This window comes from Callospermophilus lateralis, chromosome 2, assembly GCF_048772815.1.
Source record: "Callospermophilus lateralis isolate mCalLat2 chromosome 2, mCalLat2.hap1, whole genome shotgun sequence".
NCBI lineage: Eukaryota > Metazoa > Chordata > Mammalia > Rodentia > Sciuridae > Callospermophilus > Callospermophilus lateralis.
Genome location: NC_135306.1, coordinates 124636566 through 124652392, shown reverse-complemented (window position 1 = coordinate 124652392; position 15827 = coordinate 124636566). Strand labels below are relative to the sequence as shown.

The 15827-nt window shown below is 31.3% G+C and overlaps 1 protein-coding gene across 1 annotated transcript; it reads right to left on the bottom strand.

Annotated features, from left to right (window-relative positions):
• Positions 1-871: 871 nt before the first annotated feature.
• Positions 872-15097, bottom strand: Angptl5 (angiopoietin like 5). The gene is made up of 8 exons (XM_076843842.1): positions 15005-15097; positions 13307-13451; positions 11148-11251; positions 10160-10253; positions 8050-8150; positions 6393-6513; positions 4022-4207; positions 872-1191 (listed from the first exon to the last, which is right to left on the bottom strand). Exons 1-8 carry the CDS (start codon positions 15095-15097, stop codon positions 872-874), a joined length of 1164 nt encoding a protein of 387 aa, XP_076699957.1.
• Positions 15098-15827: the final 730 nt, after the last annotated feature.

The following is a 15827-nucleotide window of genomic DNA, read 5'->3' as shown; positions in this document are numbered from 1 at the left end:
AGTACTTATTTGTTCAAAGCTACTTCTTGATTGCTTCTCTTGTCTTTCTTATTAATAACTAGCACTTGGCCCAGGATGATCCCTGATGTCTTCTTCCATGAAATTCTTACCATCCAACTCCTTCTAACTCAGGAAGAATAGAAAGGGTCAACTTGCTTCCAAGCACAACTAGACCACTGATTCATCACTTTTTCTCCACTGTCCTTCACTTGAAGTTCTTACCATTCTATGGGTTTAACGAGCTAAGACATAGATGTGTTTCAGAACGTGACTGACCAGGATATAAATGTACAATAAATTTACTACAAGCAAGAACAAAAATATTAACCAAGATAAAATTGAAAAACAAGGGGTTTATTTTTGGCAGCAAACTTGTAAAATATATTGTAACTTCACCAACAAATAACATTTTTAAACATGTGAAGTTTATATAGTAATCTGCATAAAAAGTATTGTTTGTAACTATCTTCAGTGGAAATTTTCAGTTGAGTATGTTATTAATTTATAAAATGAATGTAGAAATAAGTAAAATACTGTCCTCAATTTTCCTAACAATGTACTATGATTTATAAACTTCAAAGAGGAGGCAAAAATCCTTTGAAAGCACTATAAATTTCAAGTTGTTTCACTTAAAACAGATTTGTTATATATAATTAATATAATTAATAGTAAAAACATACAATATTCTATGATTTCTTTTATAAAATGCTATGAAATTTTAAGTTTTCTAATTAAATTCATAACAAAAATGCCATCTATGATTAAATTTTAGCTAATATGTTTGAAACCCTAAGTTTTAAAAAAAGGAACTATGTGAAATATTTAATACCAAAAAATAGCTGTGGAACTTGCACTACAATTTAACATACAATTACTTAAAATATGGATTGTAAGTTCTTCTAATTTTCATTGAAACCGATTTAATCTTGACAGGTAAGTTGTTTTTGGTCCATGTACCCCACTGAATTCCAGATGCAAGTAATTTTCCAGGGAAGTGATGAATGCCATTTAAATTTGCTAAACCACACTGATTGAACCACCAGCCAGTGTTATTTTTGAGGTGGCTGCAGCTCTTCACAGACTGACCATTGACTAGGCATGCAGGACGGCACCCATCATTATCAACATCTGATGTGCTGAAAGGCATTGCATTTTGATTATCTTCTTTTCTGAGGCCCCGGAATGCATCACCTGAGTAAAACAGATTTTTTAAGTGACTGAATTTAGAGACAATTTCTATTATTCTAATTAACCAACCTACTATGCAAAAGCATGGCATCTAGAAATAGGGTTTAATTTATATTTCTACTGTTCAGCATGCTTAAAATCTCTCACCAATCTGGTAATAAATTCCTCAACATGACATGCGTCTTTAAACGGATATAAGATATGAAAGTTAGAAATCAAAATGGAAGTTTGGCTGTGTAGACAAAATCAAATAATTTAGGCCAGAAATGATGGTGTATAGGCCTATCATACTAATATGGCAATTGGTAAATAAAGAGAAGAAAATAGCTTACACACTGTAGGTTTTTATACCTACAACTTGCCTTGCTTTAAATAGTTACGAATAGATTAAGGGGAAATTTTTACTTAGATTTATAATTACAAAAGTTGTTGGATGCTATTTAGGGATCATCAAGTTTATATAGAATTCCTAATACCCTCAAGAAAAATTTAGCTATACTCCTGAGGTTATATTTATGTTCATAGATGATTGTTTGCATAGCATGCCTGATATCCACAATATCCCGTCAAAGATTAAGAATCTTGACCAAGACAACCCAATTTAAGTCACAGAAGCAGGAATTATAGTTTGCTTCCTAAAGTTCCATGAAATTAACATATTCTTAATAAATTTATAATACCTACATTTCCCTAAACATAAATGTTGATTTAAAAGTTTTGAAACACTATAAAAGAAGCTATGTACATGTGTAGAGAAACCAAGGCCTACATTTGTTTCTTTATATTTCTAAATGGTTGGCATCTTTCAAGATAATCTTTCAAGGTGCTTTAAGAACTTCATTAGTGGTATGGCCTATCCTAAATCCCGGAGTCTGATGATTATTAAAGTCTCTGGCTCCTCACTTGATGGAAAACAAAATACACACATTGCAGGTATTTTTTTTCCAGAGAGAATATAATTTTCAACATGAACACCATGCAATACCTTTCAAAAGTTCGTAAGAGAGAAATACCACCTATGGAGCATTGCCTAAATTTTGTGATCACTTCATGAATACTCTCCCTGAGCAAAGTGAAACCATCAGAAGAATCACACGTCATATGGGCACCTCAATGGACTTTAACAACATATTTTAAAAAATATATGCATGTCTATTTCTTGAGAAATAGTTCATTAAATGTATTCACCACATATCCTGAGAAAGTGTAATTAGAGAACATGATACTGTTATCTCTAAGAACCCAGAGAAATTTATCTCAAGTTTTGTCATCAGGAATATTTGGATTTCTTATGGAACATCTGTGTTTCTCAAATGGTCAAGTTTATATTCTATTTTTGCTCTGAGCTCAAAGTCAAATTAGTGGCCCATTTCTACCACATACCTAATTACAATTAAGCCCCTAGTTTTACTCATGTTTCTATTTTTACATTCTACTGACACCCTTTTCTTTCACAGTTGTGATTATATTATGTTATCAATAGCTAAAAATTATTTAACAACCTTGTTGGGAAAATGTAGGATACAGGATGGCAGGGTACTGTAATGAAAAAATAATTGCCATTTTAAATTTTATTCTCTAAATAGATCATAATCATCTTGTAGAGAACCCCCACATAAACTTCCCAACATAGCATATTCCATATTTAGATAGTTCTTTACACTTTTAGAGATGAAGCTTTGAAAACTTTATGTTGTAACTCTTTAAAATTTTCCTTATATATCCAGATTTGAATTTCAGACTTTCACCCAATATCCCAAGACTAAACCCCCTCAGATGTCATAGATTCCATCCATACCAGACAACTCTCTGGGCCCTGTAACTTTCCTCCCTTTATGCCTTGATTTGAGCTGTTCCATTTGCCAACATTCACTTGCCAAAAACCTATCCATTGCTCCAAGACCAGGTCCATGGTTCTCAACTGTAAGTATGCCAACATATCCATCTGCCCAAAAGTCACTGAATCAGACTGTGAAAGAGTAATGTACTTTCAAAAAACTTCCCAGCTTTTAACATTAACCCCTTGTTGAAAACGATTCTTCCATGAAAATTTTCTGGTACAACCAACTGAAATCATTCTCACCCTCTCTTTAGCCCCCAGAGCTCTCTTAGTAGTCTGTGTTTTCATTGTTATCTTCTCCTCTATATTATGATCGGTTAAAGAGCTGGAATCATATAATTTTCATTTTTTTATTTCTAACACTGAATATACATAATAAACAAGTGGGTGGGGCATTTACTTTAGTATTTCTTGACTAAAACGTCTTTAAAATTTCAGTACCAAAACATAGATTTATCATCAAGTATTTTGAAGTTCTAGAAAATTTAATTTCTTTGGAAATGAGTAGATGCATCCAGATGGGGTAAAAAGAACAATAAGTTCTTGTTTCTATCAGCTTGGATTATTGCCCTGGCTCAGGTATGATGAGCTGGAACTCTTGGGCAAATTACTTAATGTTTTAGGTTTCTTCTCTGGTAAAGTGAAAAGAATACAGGCCAGCTTTAACATTCTCTGACTTCTAAATGTCAGCCTCTGTGAATACAAAAACAGGAATAATGCCTTCCTAGACTACCCTCACAGGATCTCCATCCAAAAAGTCAACTGGGATTACATATGGTAAATGTTTTAAAGAATTTTATTAAGTATTTTAAAATCATGAGGTGATACAATGTTCATAACAGAGTTTCAAAACTCCAGACTTGGCCAGCTTTCTCATTTCTAATCTGAGTAATGTAGCATGTACCAAGAGACATGTATTGTTTTTATCTTTACCTATATATTAAGTCGGTGATATTTTCATCTTCTGGAAAATTTTAGGAATAAGAAATTTACCTGCATTTCCTGAATACCGTCCTAAGTGCATTTTAAAAAATCTTGTTTCATCCTCTAGCCAAAAAGTGTCATATGATGCATAAGCAAACGTGTCATCTTCAGATTCCAAAGCCACATACAGCATAAAACTGGCATTTTTCTGATTTACTATATAAAAAATCTTTTTTAGTCCTAGCCAAAATTCTCCTGTAAAAAAGAAATCACTTTGTTTTATTATATTTTAACACAAATTAGAAAACACTTCCTTATTGAATGTTGGGTGTTATTTAGTGTGTCATTAACTCTGAGATGACTCACACAAATAATTACAGAGACTATATGGCCTAGCTCAAATAATTAGTGTTTATCTAATTTACAAAAAATAAAAAATAAAAATAAAAAGTCTTCCTACTTATGTTTCACCAGACTGGGAAAAATAAAACTGGTTCATTTTATCTCTGCATATTGAATTCAAAATTTCACTTAAAAGCTAAATACAAAGGACAGTTTTTCCACAATATGTCAACAGAAACCTTGTTGAAATATTATGGCAGGTTACAAAATGATGTATACCAATAAAAGTCAGAGGTTTAACTTCTAAATTGGCTGCTCCTAAAGAAATATTTCATGACAATAATCATTTGAAGTTACTTTTCTTTCTCAGAGTGTACTTTCTAAACAAATAGTTGTTATAATACAGTGTCAAGGGCTGGGGATGTGGCTCAAGCAGTAATGCGCTCGCCTGGCATGCGTGTGGCCCAGGTTCGATCCTCAGCACCACATACAAAGATGTTGTGTCCGCTGAGAACTAAAAAATAAATATTAAAAAATTCTCTCTCTCTCTCCCTCCCTCTCTCTCTCTCTCTCTCTCTTTAAAAAAAAAATAATAATACAGTGTCAATTACCTATGACTGGAAGTACAATCTAACAACACTGAAGTATCCCAGGTATAGGGTCAATATTTCCAAGACAATTGTAGATCCAGATGACTCAATAAATTCCTTGATTCAGGCAATGTGCTTCTGCATGCATTTCGAGCTAATGATTTTCTACCTCCTTCTACCTACCATGATGTAGCCTACATGTGGACACCCCAAAATACATCCTTCTACTTGAATTATGAAATTCTCCAAAAACTTAAGAATGTAGTCAAAACAAACTTCAAAGAGTTAAAGCATAATGTGACAGCATAAAACTCTTAAAACCTTAACTAAGATACTAAGTACTCCTCCAGGGCTTACAGAGGTATTTTAGCTAACATCCAGTTAGAATTGAAAAGGATCCAGAATAAGTATGGTAAGAAAGTGAGCACTATCAATTGGATTCCTATAGGATCTGTTTAGTCTCATAAGTTATAACCCTTCAACTTAAGCATCTCTGTCATCTTTCCCCTTTGCTCCAACCTCATATTTAAGACTGAACTGTACATTTTCCTTAATCCCCAATTTATTTTTTAAAATGAATCAGGTACAAGGCAGTCTTAGTTTGCATGAAAATACCTGCATGAAGACCTTATTAGTCAAAACTCACATCACCTCCCTATAAAAATAAGCAAGAAGTAAAGAAAAAGATAATAGGAAGTCTATATGTCAGTCTATGACTACTTAATTCAGGAGGAAGCACTCAATGGGAGATTAGAAATAATGCTAAAAAAATACAAGTATTTAACTGCATGCAATTATTTAACTGCATGGCAATTATCTATAAGCCAAATGCCTTATAAAATTATTAGCATGCAGGACCAACACTACCACTTACTGAATCTTTAGATGATATTCTTATGGGAGGATAAACATTTTACATCATAATAACAACCATTAAAATAACTTAAAAATTAACAAAACTGCCTGCAGAAGTTCCAACTAATATAAATGGTTCAAAAATACTGGTGTTTCTGTTTACTAGCAAAATTGATGCTGCCATGTGGCAATAATGTAAACAGACTTTACAATTCAACAGGGTTTTATAATTTTTAAATTTTGAGCAAAGGTAATGCTTATTAATATTTTATAAAACACTGTGTTCAATTCAAATCATCTGAATTTAATCATACCTTAATTCTTTGTTTAATTTGCTTGTGTGGACACAGCATATCAAAACTTTTAAGATATATGGCAATCTTGCCCATTTACATTTTCTTAGTACAGAAGACAAGAACTCTACTGGATACATAATAGATAATAAATATCCAGCTTAGAGTTTTTAATAAACTCACATTTCAACAATAACTAAATATAAATATTTCTAGACCTTAACTGAAGAACATTTTATCCATGAAGATAGGGTATTTGATTCATATTTTTATAATCATATATATTTGCTATTTTTACCAATACAGATATAGTCTTCGAAATAATATCAAAAGATAGAATACAAATACATAAAAATTGACCTAAAAGATCACCAAATCCATCCAGATAATCACACCATAACCTCTGGAAATCAATTGTCCCATCAATCCTCTTCTGTATCACGGTCCATCCACCTCCTCTATAATCCATGTCACACATTACCTAAAACAGGCCAAGAAAATACCAAAATCATTATTTTCATTATGTGATAATATAAAACTCATGCTTCATCAGTAGGCCTAGAGAAAAAGATGATACTTTCATTAAACACTGTGAATGCAATTGTATGCCATTAACATATTCAGATTTCTTACATGCCTAGAAATAATACTGTTTATTATAAAAACCAACTTATAATTAACCAAATTATAGTCCCCTTATCAGTCACCTTTTAAAATATATAATCGTGTCATTTTAATATTATCCTATTATGCCTCAACTCTATAAGTATCTTCCAGTTTAGTAATAACAATTCTGTTCTGATGTGATAGGAATATATTTATTTACAAACTAACTCTTTCTTTGAATTAAAACACTAACCTTCTTTTTTACTGTGTTAAAAATGCCTTTATGCCTGCCCTTGATTGTTCTTTCCCACAAGCTGTCCAGCCTGGCATTTTCAGACACAAAGGCAGGATCTGTGCCTTCCCAGCAGGCGCTTATGGACACATGTGTTGATGGTATGTAAAATGCCCCTAAGAGGGCACCTGCAGGGGACTTGTCCAAGCGACAGGGGAAGAGAACAGAACAACCCTCTCCAAAAGACACTTCCCACACAGAGACGGAGAAAGCAGTGTGGAGGAAGTTAGGGAACCAACACTTCCCCACAGAAGAAGGAATTATGCATCCCACTCTTGACAAAATTAGAAGCCTTCCTTGCCACGGCTGTTCAGATCCATGTTTGAATCTGTAGGCAAAGTAATTTAAGTAATTTTAAAATTATTTCCCACCTAATTCCCAATTTTTGACATCTTGTCAATAGATTACAAAACAAATAATGGTAGTAACTCTAAGAAGAGAAACTGGTAGAATCTAAGTAGAAAAAAAAAAAAACGTATTTTACTGAGCAATAATCACCATCAATAAGGAAAAAGTATCATAAACTTTCTTATGCACAAAGAAAAAGTACCCAGGATAAAACACATATATGTATAAACACGCACATGTACATTATCTCTAGTAGAAATTTCTACCAGAAATCCCAACATGACTATTAAGAATAGACATAAGAGTAATTCATTTTATTCAAATTAAGAGTGAATAGATCAGTTCAAAAGTTTTTTTTTAAAAAAAATTATTAACTTCTTATACAATCATTTGTCATCAAAAGAAAGTATAATATTAATAGGAGGTAAATCAAAAGTATTTTTAGTAGGCTCCAAGGCAAAAGAGAGCAGTATTTTCTAGAAACAATTAAGGAATGGATTTATATTGCACAGTTCTGCCTACTATAAGGATAATATAAGATCTTGCACCAAATGGATTTACTTTTAGTGTGCAATCATGGAAACTCAAATGGACAAGTGAAAGGTAGTCTAGTTCTTTTAATAGTTTATGATGGGGCATTAGTATTATAGAAAACCAAAAAAAATTATTAATTTATAATTTCCAAGAAAAAATATTAAACAATTAAATTTTTAATATTAATTAAATTGGTTGGATGTTTATCTTATCCCAAATAATAAGATAAAACTTTACCTCAAATGGATAACTAGAGCCTTCTGGGTAGATTATATATAAACCACTTGGTGTTTTGGTCACAGAGCCAAAGGTATCTTTAATATCAGTGCAATCTAAACCTAGGAAAATAAAATTAGTTATTTAGGATATTTTAAACTGAATGTTTCTGAAAGTCATTTCACTATAGAGAACTAATACAGCTATCTAAAATTATTACTAAAATTTTCATTAATGATCTGAATGGTTTTAATATCTTAGAAATAAAAAGTGATTTAGAAACGAGGAAGTGATTTGCACTCTATACTGTTTAAATGTTTTATTTGGGATAAACACTTATAAGTATTCCTTCTTTTATAAAATACATAATACCTTTTCAGGAAACTAGGTTTTTCTTAGAGGGTATAGTGCTCAAAAGAAATTTATATGAAAGGAGAGGATAAGACTCAGAATAAGTGTATTGACTACTGTTGATATATCCTTGACTACTTTATTTCAAATTTCAGAGACTCTAATGTGTTGCAGGTCACTATTAACACTAGCCAAAAAAAATGGAAAGGAGAGATCACTTTCTTCACCAAGGAGAAATTAAGCTTGAAGTTAGGACTCATTCTATAGACAGCAGTTAGTGCTGTCATAGCTCATAATCACCTTCTACAAAGCATTCAGTTCCCAGGGGACAGTAAGCATATGAATGTGGAAGTGATATTATACTGTACTACAAGTATTACATTTTACTTGAAGACAATCTATGGTATCTTCTGTAAATGCTCTTACAGCATCAGTTTCTTAGATGCTTGCCTTTGAGTCCTTGTTCTACTCCTTTCTAGCCAAGAACCATTAACTAACCTTTCAAAGTCTTGCTTTCTCTGCTTAATATTGGAATAAAAATAACACTACCTACTTAATAGTGTTATTCTAACAATTTACATAGCAAGGAATTATATAAAGCCCCGAGCACAGGGCCTATCACGTATTAATATATAGAAAATATCTTCCAAAGTTAGCTATAAAAGATGGCCCACTTTGCTCTTCATTTCCAGGAAAAAGATTAGTTGCCTATGTTCTAAATTGTTGAGACATTCTTATATTGACTTTATGATAGACGTTCACACTGAAGGACTGATCTAGGCTGGAGTATCTGCTTTGTCTACCATACAAATAATTGTGAACAGATTATATTTTCTGGGCTGTATATTCCTCATATGATGATGATTAAATCAAGCTTTTATATCATACTTACTATGCATTGGGCAATATTTTAAGAGTTTTCATGTATATATCCATTTACTCCTCACAACAACTATGTGAAGTAGGTACTATCAGTCTACTGTTGAGGAAACCAATACCCAAAAATGGCAGATCAGCCATTTGAGACCAGACTGACACCAGAGTCCATGCTCTTAACTACTGTGTTACACTACCTACAAAGAGGCAGTTATGCAAAATACATTTTGTTTAAAATAATAAAATAACATGAAAGCAACTGTCTTTGTTCCTAGAACATAAGGGATTCCCGGGCATTATTTATTTTCTTCCCTTCTAAGTAATAAATAAATATAGCATACTAAGCCCTTAATGATATTTATTTGATTGGAACTCTTTGGTATAAATTTGTATTTATAAGGTTTATAGAGCTTTTTTCTTAGAAGTCCAAGTCCAGAGAAATCAATGTGCTGTATTTAAGTATGAAAGTGCTCACTTTCTGTTTATTTCTCTTAAATTTCTTTTTCTTTTCAAATTTCATATCCCAGTTTGAAACATTTCATACATGTCAAAAACATTTTTTACAGGTGGGAGGAACTCTAAAACTTTCTTTTCTTCTGTCTAAAAAGTAATTACTAATAAAAAACCAAAGGGAGAAGCCCAGAATAAAGCTACTCTAAAATTATGTTCTTTTCAACAAAGTCAGGTTATATTTTTATAGCCATGGATTAGAGAAGTTTTCCAGTTTAGGAAAATACACTTTGTCTATGGTGTAATTTACTTAATGGCAGATATTAGTCCTCCTGTCTGTTAGAGAATAAGGAGCTGCATTTTTTAAACAAAATTTTTAAATGCACAAGCTGTCCAGGAAATTTTTAAGTAATAAAAGACAAATATGAAAAGGCTGAAATACCAAAGCTCTTACCATGTGACTGAACCGGTCTGTGAGGAAAAGGATCCAGTTGTTTTCTAAAAACTTCTGAAGTCAAAAGGAGAACTCGATTCATGAGTTCATTAACCTAAACACACATATACATACACACACACAAATATTTAAATAAATTTATATTTGAACAAAACTCCTTTAGCTAAATTATAGAAAAGTTATCTCTAAACCGTTTATAAACCCAGCTTTGAAATACATAATGAAATACATAATAATAATAAAATAAAATACATAAAAATACCCTTTTTCCTAGAGTGAATTCTCACTGCTTTGCTAAAACAATAAAGTCATAGTTAAATAACAATCATTAAATTCAGTAGTGTCTATGTCCCTAACCTTGATTTTTCCTGACCCTGTTTCTGCATTTGACTGCTTTACCAGATTGTGCCTGAATCTGAATTGTTGCTATTGCTTCCCTTTGCTCTTCAAGTCATCCTCCACACCACCATCAACTGTAACACGTCATGTCCTTGCTCAAGCAATTCAGTGGCCTCATGGGGTGGCATAATTTAGCTTCTGATTATTCCTTTAGCCTGTTTTTCTTATATACTCTCCAACCTGCCTCATCAGCCACTTCATTCCTGAACTATCTCCAAGAAGCTCCCCCCACAATGGAACATACTCCCCTACTTACTGAACCTTCATGACTTTTAAAAGATGTACTTAACTCTCATGACTCAGCTCACAGGCTTGCTCCTCTGAGAAGTTTTCTTGTATCTCAAATTTCTTTTTTGTGTATTCTAACAGCAGCCACATTTTTCCAGTGAATTTATCTGCCCCACTACACTGTAGGCTCCCAGTGTTTTTATTGCTTTCTGTTTACATAAGACTTACTATTTTGCCTCTCACATAGTAGGAACTAAATAGATATCTGAACATAAATGAAGAAAACTAATTATGCCTGCAGTTACCTATAAATCAGTGTGTATGCACATAGAATAACAATATAATACTGAAACATCCATACCTGATTAGATAAATAGTCCAGGGAGGCTTGTTGCTCATCCATTATATTTCTTAATAGTTTTTTCATACTTCGTGTGTAGGAAACAATAGAATTTTGCAGATTTCCTTAACCATAATAAAATGGATGCTAAATATTACGTTATTTTAGAAAACTACAGTGAAAAAAATAATGAGGTTAACAAGATTTTGGATAAATATGGAAACAATAATATCTCAATTTATCTGAGCATTCAGAACCATACATTTTTGTTACTTCATATTGTTCATTCATTATTAACTAAGAAAACAATTGTTTCAACATTTCTTAATAAAACTATGCTTCCTAATAATGTAGATTACCTGAAATAATTAATCTAATCTTTTCTAATTAAAAGACAACATTCTGAATATTAGCTAATACTTTCTAAAAGAAAGGAAGCAAGAGGTTCAGGATTCTTCAATTCTTACTATGCGAGAAGGTAAAAAAGTAACAATTCACTGGCGTACCAAGCAAGTTGAGTTTAAAGATAAATCTTTGTTTTAATTTTTTATAATGCTATATTTTTTAAACTTTTTTTTTTGGGTTTTTGAGGAGCTTTACTTTTATTTATTTATATGCAGTGCTGAGAATTGAGCCCAGTGCCTCATCATGCTAGGCAAGTGATCTACTACTGAGCCACAACCCCAGCCCTAAAACTATATTTTCATATAATTAAATTACTGTATATATGCACATAGGATAGACCTTAGTCAAAGGTTTTGGTCAGTTAGTTTCTGAAGGAACTTTTGCATATATTTTCTTTTTTAAAAACATTTTTAGCAGGGCACAGTGGTGCACACCTGTAATTCCAGCATCTTGGGAGGCTGAGACAGGAGAATTGAGAATTCAAAGCCAACCTCAGCAACTTTCTGGAACTTCTAAGCAACTCAGTGAGACCCTGTATCTAAATAAAATACAAAATAGGGCTGGAGATGTGGCTCAATGGTTAACTACTCCTGAGTTCAACAAAAAAAAAAAAACTTTTTTAATAGAAAATATTCTATATTCAATATTTCTTAAAGATAAATTGAAAAAAATTGCAAGTAGTTTTTTGTCCTAATACATTTGGGATCATGTTTCCATAGTGTTCTATCATCTTTAATATTTCCTACACCAAAGACATCCTTAGTAAATATAATCATCAGAATCAAGAAAAATATTTACTATATTTCTCAGACCTTAGTATTACCTATGATACTGATATTAACCTCTATAACAAAAGAACCCTGACATGATTGCATATATTATCCTTTTAAAAATATTTTATTTCTAAGTTTATTCCACCTGAATGATAGAATCACATTAGTAATTTCTGATTATTTTTAAGTCTGACTCATCCAGATTTATCTTTTTAATTTTCATTATTATTTTAAAAATTAGAATTATTATTGTTAAAAACAATTATTATTGTTAAAAATTATTATTATTGTTAATGGGACTAAAACTGCACTCATTGGTTTGAGAAGCTTGTAACCCTTATGTTATACACAGAATTATTATGTTAAAGTAGAAACTTCATACTTCCTGATGTAGCCGTGATGGTCCTATAAGATCTGGATCAGATCATCAGCTCCACCCTTATCAATCTCCCTTCTTCATCCTATTTCTTATGAATATATAGTAAATTTAAAAAAAAAAAAAAACCTGTACTGTGACTAACTTTTTAAATTAAGACTAAAACTTTTTATTTATTATGCTTTGCTACATAAATCAACTATGATTTGTTTTATACCTTTTGTATTAGTTCTTATAATAGTATTCAATGCTAATGCATTGGGTTTTAGAATTTTCTTCCTCTCAAAAAAAAAAAAGAAAGAAAAAAGAAAAAGAAAGAAGAAAATCTAAATCTACGTGAAATTTCCTAGGGATCTAATGAAAGGAAGACAATATCCCTGGAAAAATTAATATATTCCTATCAGAATCTTCTGGTTTGTCCCTCCCTCTGTGGTCAGTTGATGCCACAAAGCTATATGGTAGAAGAATCCATTCATTTACCAAATATTTATTAAGTACCTACTACAGGTCAAATACATACATATTTACATACCTAGAGTGATGAGGATGTATATAAAATGACCCAGATGTCCACCTATAAGTAACAAGTTGTATCCCTTTACAATTGTGGTTATTTTAATACTTACTACACATGAAATGTTTTTCTTCTCGTGTAACTTTAGTTTTAGCATCACATGATTCTTCACAGTCTTCCTTATAAACAGTATCATTACTTTGAATTCCATCTTTTGCATTAGATACATCTTCTATAACATTAACTACTGGAGAATCCTTTACATTAAAAAATAGAAATAAGGACAAATATTAAATGTTGTACAATATAATAAATAAGAAGCCTTATAGAAAAAAGAAAGCTTGGAATACAGGACGAAGATGATCAGCAGAAAAAAATATAACAAACTGGTTAGTTCAAAGTCCCACAAATAAACCTTATAGGTAAATTTCAGATACAGACAATAAACATATGCTAATTTAATAGTTTCACTGTCCTCTTTTCTTTTTAAATTCTGAAATAATTTATTTAGGGTTTATTTTCATTTCTGACTCTATGGTCTTAACATTTAACTTTTACAAATTTATATGTGTAATACAGAGCTGACCCATCTCTCTCCCAAGAATCTTGCAATTTGAACTTCTTTGAAAAAGGACTAAGAAGTTTCCCTGAGATATCTACAGTATTTCTAGCCAAGTGGTCTTCCTGCCACCACTGTTAGAAAATATTTTAAAAAAATGTGTAGGAAGCTGGAATAAAGTTGTATAAGCTAAAATATTCAAAAATATGAAAGGTTAAGTGTTTATGGATTTGAAAGTTACTAGTGATAAAAGAAAACAGTCTATAGACTTTTGATTTCCAAAATCAACATTAAAAGGCCAACTATAGTTGTCATTCCAAAGCTATCTATATTTGTTGGCACCCTATTGCTTTCCTCAATATAAAACATTCTTTGGTAAAAGTCACATAAATTTAATAACTCTGTTGTTAAGTGAAAATAATAACAAGTTCTTCCCTGCTTTTCCTGGATATTGAGAAAAAATTACAGGGTTAACCATGTTATAAAAATCTTTGCCCCTCAAAAGATGCTTACATTTTTTTTTTTACATAGATCTATTTTAAACTTCTTGCTGTTTCTTTTTACTTCTATAATGACTAACTTGCTTTCAAAAATCTAGATAATAGCTATCCTTTTTTCAGTATGTTTGTTAATTTGTAGCAAGTATTTTAAAGAGTTAAATCAATATTTTTGTAGCATTCTTAGAATTAATTCTTGTTTTAACCATGGAACTTTGGAATTTTGTTTGAGACAATTATAAATACATTTCATGACATTGAAAAATCAAAAACCAACATTTAGCTATGTGGAGGAACTCAAATCCCCTAAGAACTCCTAATATTTAATAAACCATACCAGCTATCACTGTGATATTGTTGTGGATGAAATTTTTAATGTCCTAAGTAACCATTCACAGCACTATATTTGAACTTCAAAATGATATAAAATTGCTTTTTTAAAAAGCAAAGTCATTTTCAATTTCCTCTGAGATACTTCATTATCAAAGTTAGTTGGAATTAGTTTTTAAGCTAAGCCCTAGATTTCTTTCAAAAAAAAAACTTTATGAGAAAATTGTTAACAGTCAACTCTAAGTTTATAGTTTCGTCAGTTTAAAAACAGTAACCTTTAAGCAATCTCAACGTTTCAAAATAACCATTTAAATTAATCTATAAATTACATCTGGTATTATGATTAGTCTTTTCAAACTTATAGTTTATATCTTGAAAGCTAATCATGCTTTCTTAGTTAAAATATTATTGCTAGAATTCTTACCTTAGAATGATGTACATAATTACCTTGTACAGCTTCCCCACAAATAAAAATACATACATTTAAAAATAAGAATGAAGCTTGTGATGGATACATTATATTTTTCTTGGATAAGTGAAAACACTTCTTCAAATATCAGTCAGCTCTCTGTGGAAAGAACTACAGTGCATAGAGTCTTCAGTTAAAAATTTCTGGAAGTTGTACAATAAAAACAGAAGCCAATACTTACTGGTTTCCATGCCCTCGTTTGAAACAACACCCTTCATATGAAAAACAAGGAATCCTCTAGAGATCCTGTCATTTTAAGTTATACAAAACCTTTTTTTATCTTGTCATGCCTGCTTCATAAATCCATGATTTTGCTATCTAGGCAAAAAATACATAGATAAGTAGATATATAAATAGGCACAATATGAATTTATAAATTCAATTAGTTTTAATGAGCCAGATTTTTTTGCCTTTGAAAAATGCCTTTGAAAAGTTATATCTCAAAAACTGTAAAATAGTTTGCGCAAAAAAGGGAAGTATAAATAATTAAAAGAGTGGGAAGAATATTACATTAGAACTATTTCCAAGTTATAAGAAAAAACTTGTTCAGTATGGATATCCAAAGCAGATATTTCAGATTTAAAATATGCTTTTAAACTGAATATAGCTATTATTAATGATCATAATAACTATATAATTGCCAAATTTCTAGGACTTCAGGTGATTTTTACATCTTTCAGCTTCATTGTTAAAAATTCAAAAATTTGAATGTAACAAATATTGTTATTTAAAATGACCACTCTGGGGGGTGCTGGGGTTGTGGCTCAGCGGTGGAGCG